General features: G+C 35.3%; 1 protein-coding gene across 1 annotated transcript in view; it reads right to left on the reverse strand.

Annotated features, from left to right (window-relative positions):
* The window catches only part of LOC110449315 (trafficking kinesin-binding protein 1-like), a 65,902-nt gene extending 57,241 nt beyond the window's left edge, over window positions 1-8,661 (reverse strand). The window contains exons 1-2 of the mRNA XM_021496088.1: window positions 8,511-8,661; window positions 4,177-4,424 (exon numbers count right to left, since the gene is read on the reverse strand). Of these exons, the coding sequence (XP_021351763.1) occupies window positions 4,177-4,424; window positions 8,511-8,656 (394 nt within the window). The 5' untranslated portion in view covers window positions 8,657-8,661. The remainder of the gene's footprint in view (window positions 1-4,176; window positions 4,425-8,510) is intronic.
* Window positions 8,662-10,405: the final 1,744 nt, after the last annotated feature.

The raw sequence follows: 10,405 nt of genomic DNA on the forward strand, positions 1-10,405 counted from the left end.
CTCTAGATATCTACATGTATACTGTCTTGAATCGCTCAAGAACTTTCACTAGATATTTACTTTCGGCCTGTCTTGAATCGCTCAAGAGTTAGTTGTCTGGCCTACTTAAAATATATTGCTGAGAATATATTTTTTGTTTTTCCTTGTGGCCTCTTTCTTTGCTTAGGAGGCTACCTCGTCAGTACATGTTTGTTTTTGTAGTATTGTATATAGTTAGCTTATTGTGTTGAGTGAGTAGCCCCTGATACGCCAAAGTATAAGTTTGTATTTTCTTTTATCTTGCTATCTGCCTCATTTAAATATCTCGAAATGTAATAAACAGGTAAACTGTTGTTTCATCGTTTTTGTTGTGTATAAAGTATATATTAATTGTACATGTCACCCTGGTACAAAATACTAGACGCTTCCTACCGACTGGGCTATAGGGAGAATTTCTCTTTAGCTCATTCAGTAGATCTAGAGTGTACAACTAGTAAACCTGAGGTCCTAGGTTCGACTCCTATTTGATTGGCAATCCATATAGGGACCCAGGAAATATTGACAAACATACTCAGCAATACTATCACAAGAATTGACATGTACTCTGAAATCATTTCTATGTACGTATACCCTGAAAGACTCGGAATGAGTCCTTTCCTGGAGGGGGAGTACCGGTATGTCACCCTGGGCCATGATGTATATATTAGCCACTCAGATATGGAGAATCCCCGGAGAATCTCTGTTTAGCACATTTGGTAGAGCGTAAGACTTAAGTTAACCAAAAGTCCTTGGTTTGACTCCTAACAAAGGCATTGAAAAAATAATTACCTATACATATAACACAAAGAGTTTCTTTAATCCTTCGATTCCCTAGTTAGTTCACCTCTTTAGAGGTTCATCAGGGGCTGTCTCTTTAAAGGCTTGTATAGGTCTGTATACAAACTTTAAAGTAACACTAGATAATATATGTACCTGTATAGGCCTAGGTCACATGTGTTCAATGTGCGAATATGTTAAGTACACATATGCATCCATTCATGTACATTATACATGTGTATGCCACAGGTATCAGTGTACACATGTATATGTGTGCCACCAATATCCATGTACACATATATATATATGTGTGCCACCAATATCTGTGTTCACATGTACATGTGCCACTAAATACATTAATTTTAAGGGGTCTGACTTTAAGTCAGGCTTCTCCTGGATTCTATACATTCAAAATTCTCTTCTCTTCATATTGATCGGCACACAAATGTAGTTAATGTTTCCAAAAAACAATCAATTCTTAAATTACAAACTTCTCAACTTTTTAACTAAAATGACTTATTAAAAACTTTCTGGAGCACTTTTTTCAGTTTTCACTTGTATGATTTATTTTCAGCAAGTTTCAAATTATATGCTATAATGTTATCTCTCTTTGTCATTCAAGTTCAAAAGAGTTATTCCCCTTCTATACATGTCTGTGCTCAGAAACATAGTGGAGAATCATAACTTTGAATGTCTCCAAAGAGAAACAAAACCTTCATATAGTATTCACTGTAGAAAATTATCAGGCTCCTACCCTTTGTCAGTCTCACTGAAGCAAAAATTGTTCTCAATTCTATTATTTTTTTCTCTCAGTGAGACTATATGGATTTTCTAGTGATATTCTACGAATTTGGGAAAGGTTTACTTTAGTATAATACCAGCTTAAATGAAGGAAATGTTGTTATGAAGATGTGATCAATAATGAAGAAAAAATTATTAGTTTCAGTAAAAAAAAATCTGGCTAAAGGGGTAATACAACATCATATGAGTGGGAAATACAGGTCCATGCAGTAGTACGTGTATATAGCACAAAGTACTGGCTGTATCACTAAGATTTACCAGTTCGTACATTATAACTGAAATGAAAGTTTATCTTACAAATATATTTTTAATAGTTATATTAAAATGTAATTATCAAGATGATTCTTTTCCAAGTGCTTCTGCAAAGAGTGGGGCAATATTAGCATGACTACATACCACATACAGGTGCAGTGCTCTACTGATCCATTAAGGTATAATCCCCTTATGGTATATATATATTAATGAAGGTATTAGCTTGGAGGGGCCATGGGGCCTTGGGCCCCTCAAAACTCTGAACTTCTAAATTCTTTTAATTTTTCATAAAATGGCCCTCCTCATATTTCATTTCGACTTGAAACTACTGAAAATGGCCGATTGCTTTTTGCTTCCAGGATTTTCCCTAGTGAATAAATTACTTATAAAATACCTGTATTAATTTACATATCCAATGCATTATTTCCTCTATAAGCTGAACCACAAAACTCTGAACTTCTAAATTCTTTTAATTTTTCATAAAATGGACCCTCTATTTTTTTATTTCAACTTGAAACTACTGAAAATGGCTGATTGCTTTCTGCTTCCAGGATTTTCCCTAGTGAATTAATTACTTATAAAATACATGTATTAATTTACATATCCACTGCATTAGTTCCTCTATAAACAGAACCAGAAATGATTGTGTCCATAGCGCTGTGAACACAATTTTATTAGTGTTATTTTGAATCTTCTGCTCCTGCCTCAAATAATGTGAGAGAGCCGTTAGAAACAAACAGTTTGGTGACGTTAGGCTGTTCCAGGAATCTTGTTTACAATGACGACACAGACACTTCAATATCGAAAATATAAGGGAATAGCTATATGGAAATCTATGAAATATAGAATGTAAAAGTATATATTGAACAGCATTTGTCAATGTTCATGCCAGTTTGAACATTGAAACAAGCGGCCCAGGGGCCTTAATAGGTTACCTGGTATTTTATTTTCAATTTAAAACCTGCTGAGTACCACACAGGTTTATCAAAGGAGTACAAGAATCAATGTTCCAAGAAGAACTTCATGTAAATCTGTTTTGGTGGGTGAGACACCTCTATTTCCCCTAATGGCCCCACCCTTCTGAACAATTGTCTTCTAATTCCTCTATAGGGCTCCGCTCCTCTACCCCTAGGGGGAGGGGGGGGGGGGCACATCCTCTGTTTATACAAACTTGAGGCCCCTTTGTCCAAAGATGCTCTAGAACACATTTGGTTAAAATCCCTTCATCAGTACAAAGGAGAAGGATCTTTAATGTTTACCTCTATTTCCCCTAGGCCCCACCCTTCTGCCCTAAAAATGGGGCCCACAGCCTCGGTTTATATAAAATTGATCTTTATTCCCGTAGCATGCTTCAGATCACATTTCATTGAAATCCCTTCATTTGTACAATTCCTCGATATCGCCCCACTCCTCTACCCCGGGGGGGGGGGGGGGGGACATCCTCCGTTTATACAAACTTGAGGCCCTTTTGTCCAAAGATGCTCTAGAACACATATTTTGTCAAAATCCTTTTAATGGTTTAAATTTAGAGGAAGATTTTTGAAGATCTAACTATTATTTCCCCCTACTTGGCCCACCCCTCTTCCCTAAGGGGGCCACATCCTCCATTTATACAAAATTAAGTTCCTTTGGCCCAAAGAAGTTCAAGAACAAGTTTGGTTAAAATCCTTCATTGGTACAAAAGGAAAAGGATCTGTAATGTTTTCTTCTATTTTCCCTAAGCATGCTTCAGACTGCATTTGGTTTAAATGTTTCCTTTATTTCCCCTTTATCCAAAGATGCACTAAAATAAATTTGGTAAAAATCCTTCTATTGGTTGAGAAGAAGATTTTTGAAGATTTCCCACTATTGGCCATACCCCTCTGGCTCCAGGGGGCCATACCTTCCATTTATACAACAAGGTTACCGCGAGCGGTATATAATACGCCCGTCACACATTGAATGAGCAGTTGTTTGTATGATTGAAATATATGAAGTATTTGTGAGTAATTGATATTAAAAGAGAAATCATTCAACATAACTGGTAGATCAATGAGTGCAATACAACATCATGGAACGCATGCATCGCATTAATGAAACCAAGGGGAATAACTCCAATAATTACGGTCGGATAATGGCGGTTATCGAACTTGTCCGAGNGCTTGCCCGCCCGCCCGCTCATGTGATAACATAATACGTCCCCGTCTTCGACGGGCGTATAAAAATGAGAACTCTTTGGCCAATGATGCTCCAGACCAAATATGGTCAAAATCATTCAGTCTGTAAAGGACAGCGGACACAGGATGACAGACGCTGCGTAAAAATGCTGTTCAATCATAATGTAATTACCTGTCAGAACACCAATTTCCTTTGTCTCTTTGCCTCTTAGCTCGTCACCATTTTCCTGGTTGCTGGTGGGGACATGGTCACATAATAGTGATTGGAAGTGTGTCTCATTGCTCGGGTCCAGCTTGTCAGAGTGTGGGAAACATTCCACAACGTCCACACACGGGACGTCACTTGCTACACGGTGTGGCGGAATGGTGACGGGGTCTAAGGTCAAGGTCACATCCAAATTTCTTTCATATTTGATTTGACTGCAATATAATAAAAAAAGATAAGTATTTTACTAAAGAAATTCAACACTTCACTACAGGTGCTATTTAATCAATCTTTCTTCTTTTCTTTAAATGTGTATTAACATTTGACTTTAAATTATTATTTTGTTTCAAACACACTTAACATCTTTTTTTTTAATTTGCTACATGTATTTGGGCCATAGCAGACTGTTACAATACAAATGCTTCACTGTCACAGTCAAAGGGGAGACAACTCAATTCTATTTAATTTTTAAGGTTTATATTTCATTCTTCTTCAAATACAAAACGTATTGGTATAAACATTACTATAAACCAAAAGGTTACAACAGCATGTACAATGGAGACTTCAGAGTATGGGTTTATAGGTGACCCATAGATGTTTGGTCTTGGAGAACACCAATGGCTATTTGAGAGTTTGGGTTTATGAACTACCTATGGAGGATCTGGACTTGCGGAGCACCTACTGAACATGTTTGCAGTTTGGGTTGATAGCCTATATAGCTATACCAATGGAGCTTTGGTGGTTATATATGTAGGCTTATATAGTTATACATTTGTAGCCCCAATGGAGATTTGGTCGAACTTTACTAGGGATTTATGCTTATCGCTATAGGGCACCACTAGAGATTTGGGAGTTGTGCTTAAGTTCTACAGATGAACATTTGGGCTAGCAGACCAACAGTGGAGATTCGGACGTTAGGATTTGTTGATTGCCAAAGGATATATACAGGAGTTAGGGTTCATATATAGCACCGAATCAAATTTGTCACTTAGGGTTTGAAGAACATAAATAGACATGTGGGATTCAGACTATATATTAAAGACTTGCTAAGCACCAACAGAAATTTCAGGTTAACTTTAAACCTATCTTATGAGGAGTTGAATTTATAATTGCATATTTGTCAAGATATCAATTAGCATACCACTGACACAGCTAAATGTACATGACTAAGTCAATAAGTGTATATTTTACCATGTCTTTTACACTTAATTAATTGCATATGTACAAATTAATAATATGACTCATCAAATCTAATTAAAAATTCCTACATATTATTCAAGTTTCCTGGCTGTACAGCCAATGATATAAGCGGATGTACTAGTGCATGTACTTGTATACAGAGTATATGTAACCAATTATGATTGTACAACAAGAGAAAGCAAATGAAGGAAAGATCTATCCATATATTATAGCAAATTATTTAAATCAACAAATACTGCTGGTCTGTTTAGTTTAATAGCTGCAGGCTCACGAAGCCTTCCATAAAAGATTCTCCACTAAAAACGTTTGGCAATAGTATATATTTGGATTGCAAATTATTGTGAAGTTGAAGGTATCTCTGCCAAATCATATGGATGTAGCAGGCAGACGCCATCTTGGATTTCTGACGACATTGTTTCCAATTTCAAGCTTGGTTTCAAAATATGAAAGTTGGCAGCTGCTACACGTAGTTAAAAAGGCCAAAAAAGGACATAAACTTTATACAAGAGGTCTAATGGGCCTATATCCCTCAGCTGTTTTCTTCCATTTCTTTGACCTTCATAACAGGTCAAATTTATCCATATTTATTGTTGTAAGAACTGAACTCATTTCTACCACATAACATATGCATTGGCTTAATAAATCAAAAGAAGTTGTTTTAACATATTTGACTCCTGTGGTCAAGGCAATTCATTTTTAAACAAGAGTATCGCGGGGTGGAACAATATACGCCCGTCGAATGCCATATATAGTGTTATATACTTTCTTACATGATTGAAATAAGATCTGCATCATTCTAAGAGTGGTTAGCTGACATGCTATAAATCAAATACTGAAATGAACAAAGGGCAATAACTTTTGCAAAAATCTTCAAATCAAAATTCTTTTAAGGGAAACACATGCAACTTCATATCATGATTATAATGTACATTTGTATACCAAGTTTCAAAGAGATCTGTAGAAAAATGTAGGAGGAGATTGCCAGACAAAAATCAAATACTGAAATAAACAAAGGGCAATAACTTTTGCAAAAATTGTTGAAACAAAATTCTTTTCAAGGAAACATAACAAAATATCATGATTATTTAGCCTATTATGTTTCAAAGAAATAGGTCAAAAAATGTAGGTGGAGATCTCCGGACAAAGAATCAAATACTGAAATGAACAAAGGCCAATAACTTTTGGAAAATTGTTGAATCAGAATTCTTTTAAGGGAGACAAAACTTCATATCATGATTATAATGTTACTAAGTTCCAAAGAGATCGGTCGAAAAAAGGTAGGAGGAGACTGCTGGACAAACACAAGTTTATGCCGGACAGACGGACAACCGGTACTCCATACCATAATACTTCTGTCAAATTTGACAGGCGTGTAAAAAACGCTGCTCTAGCCCTTCATCCAGGCAAATACATGTTACTGACCATATAGGTGTTACTGACCAAATACGACTATATACATCTTACTGACAATATACATGTTACTGACAATATACATGTTACTGACCACATGTTACTGACCATAGACATCTTACTGACCATATACATGTGACTGACCATATAATGTTACCGACCAAATCCATGTTACTGACTATATACATCTTACTGACCATAAACATGTCACTGACCAAATACATGTCACTGACCATTTACATGTTACTGACCATATACATGTTACTGACCATATAATGTTACCGACCAAATACATGTTACTGACTATATACATCTTACTGACCATATACATGTTACTGACCATATACATGTTACTGACCAAATACGACTATATACATCTTACTGACCATATACATGTTACTGAACATATACATATGTTACTGACCAAATACATGTTACTGACCACATACATGTTACTGACCATATACATGTTACTGACCACATGTTACTGACCATATACATGTTACTGACTATATACATGTTACTGACCATATACATGTCACTGACCATATACATGTTACGGACCATACACATGTTACTGACCATATACATGTTATTGACCATATACATGTTACTGACCATATACATGTTACTGACCATATAATGTTACTGACCATATACATCTTACTGACCATAAACATGTCACTGACCAAATACATGTTACTGACCAAATACATGTTACGGACCATATACATGTTACTGCCCATATACATGTTACGGACCATACACATGTTACTGACCATGTACATGTTACTGACCATACACATGTTACTGACCATACACATGTTACTGACCATATACATGTCACTGACCATATACATGTTACGGACCATACACATGTTACTGACCATATACATGTTATTGACCTTATACATGTTATTGACCATATACATGTTACTGACCATATACATGCTACTGACCATATACATGTTACTAACCATATACATGTTACTGACCATATACATGTTACCGACCATATACATGTTACTGACCATATACATGCTACTGACCATATACATGTTACTAACCATATACATGTTACTGACCATATACATGTCACTGACCATTTATATGTTACTGATCATATACATGTTACTGACCATATACATGTTACTGACCAAATACATGTTACTGACCAAATACATGTTACTGACTATATACATGTTACTGACCATTTACATGTTACTGACCATTTACATGTTACTGACCATATACAAGTTACTGACCATATTTTACTGACCATATACATGTTACTGACCAAATGTTACTGATCATATACATGTTACTGACCATATACATGTTACTGACCAACCACATGTTACTGACCATATACACTGATCAATTTAGCCTCTTGGTTATTTAGAGGAGTCATTCAAATATCTCAACATACTTGACTATGTTAACATATTTGACTCCTGTGACAATAAATGTGGGTCAACAACATGGTTACCTTAAACAGGTATATTTTTTTTTATTTAGTCTTCATTTGCTTTTTCAAAACAAGAAAATTAGGAACAAAATGAGGATTCCAAGGTTTTCACTGGTTACTCATTATCAATATCTGTAATCACAGCTCATCATCATTGTTGAGCCAGTTATACAAACATTTCACCCTCATTATTCAGTATGACAACACTACAAAAAATACCTACTTCCTTTCTGAATTTTTCAATTTGTGACGATGTCTAGTTGGAGTGCTATACACAATATCTGGAGTCTGTTGTATTTGAGAGTCAACCTCAAAGTGCACCAAGTTGCTGACAATGTCTGGTTGTTGGTCGATGAACAGATACGCCATAATGATGTAATTTAGTAAAAGTCGTAAATTCAAAAAGTTTGAGAATTCCAATGCTTTTACATATACTGCCAAATAACTTGTAAAATCAAGTTATTAAAATCAATATGCTTTGTCTTACAAAAAAATAAAATAAAGTTGAATATTTAACCATGCTACAATATGTCATAATCCTAACATTATGAAAAGTCTACTGTAATCCTCCTGATAATCTGTGAACAGTATGAAGTAGGTAATAGATAAAAATAATAACTAATATCTAAGCTTAACTTTCCTACATATGTTCAACCTTAAAGTCAAACATAGAGCTGTTGATAGAAATATGAATTTGCCTTTCTACAATATGAATATTAAGGTGATTAATGACAGTATTTCATTTAAAACTGTCAACAGCTCAGGTGAGCTCATTCTGTCTCACAATAAACAACCAAAGAAATTTAATCCCTCCATCGTCAACCAAGTCCGAGAATCAGTATCAGTATAAATTCCACGTTAAAACACTTTACAGATAAGACCTGTCCATTTGTCACTAGCCATTAGGCCACTTCCTTCAGGATAAGATTGTAAATATTGTTGTACACGAGACAATACTTCTACGAAATCTCCAATGCATCCGTAAACTTTAAATCACAGACAAACTGAAATCTTGTAATCCTTAATAAAGTTTTCATGTTACAATCCACCTGAAGTAACCAGGTTTTGCCTATAGAACATTATGTCATTCAGTGCAATGTTCATGTATATTAAAGCATAATTAATGACATCAACAGTACATGTACAATTGTTGTCAATGTCAAACTGTGTCTGTTAAAACGTGCTAGCTCCAACTTTATTTCGTCATCATATGAGATAAGTTACCTGTATAACGTGCCGGTTTGCATACATGTATATGCATATATGTTGTATCTATATATAGAACACTCCAGGTAAATTTGACCTACAGCCTTTACTGTAGACCTAGCTGTTTATCTACTCAAGGTGAAAGTCACACAGGTTTACCTCCCTTACACGTACATCACCAGAAAAACAAAGCCAGCTTACAATGTATCTAAAATTTGAATAAATATTTGAAACAGAATTTAATTTGTCATTTTCTTAAAGCATCAAAGTATTTATGGTTGTACATCCTTTAAAGATAAAAGGTGAATCAATCAAATCCTTGGTTTGAAATTTTAATATCGTAGTTTAAACTGACAGTGCAAGTTAAAAAGCTTTCAATTGAGATAAAAAAAAAAAAAAAAAATCTGGTTTTCGAGATCTTCCCCATCTATTCCGACTATGGTTTCTAAAGAAGTGCCAATATTTTAGTTTATCCTTGCTTGGTAATGAGTATGGGTCTGGCTGGGTATAAAAAGTGCATTACCCGTCAAACCGGTGATCATTCTACAACTATCCGTCTTGTGATTCAATGCACCGCGCACCCTGATCGGCAACCGATATCAAAAATCAAATGCACTCACCTGAAGACTTTGAAACACTGCCAAGCTGGTTGTTATGTATAGCACCTTCTCATGTATCCAAAATAAATACATATCCCTAGATATTATCAGTCTTTCACGTGCATAGAACTGCACCCACACACGAAAACTGTTAGTCTTCGTCGTGTAGTCACTTTACTAGCAAAACACGATCATAATGTGATACTCCCAGGTGTGTAGTCAACAATGTGAAATTGGAAAATTGAACCAATTCTTGATCATGGAAATATTTGAATAAGTGTTGTTTTCACACAGGATGTTATTCTTAGTTGGA

This window comes from Mizuhopecten yessoensis, unplaced genomic scaffold (genome assembly GCF_002113885.1).
Source record: "Mizuhopecten yessoensis strain PY_sf001 unplaced genomic scaffold, ASM211388v2 scaffold4559, whole genome shotgun sequence".
NCBI lineage: Eukaryota > Metazoa > Mollusca > Bivalvia > Pectinida > Pectinidae > Mizuhopecten > Mizuhopecten yessoensis.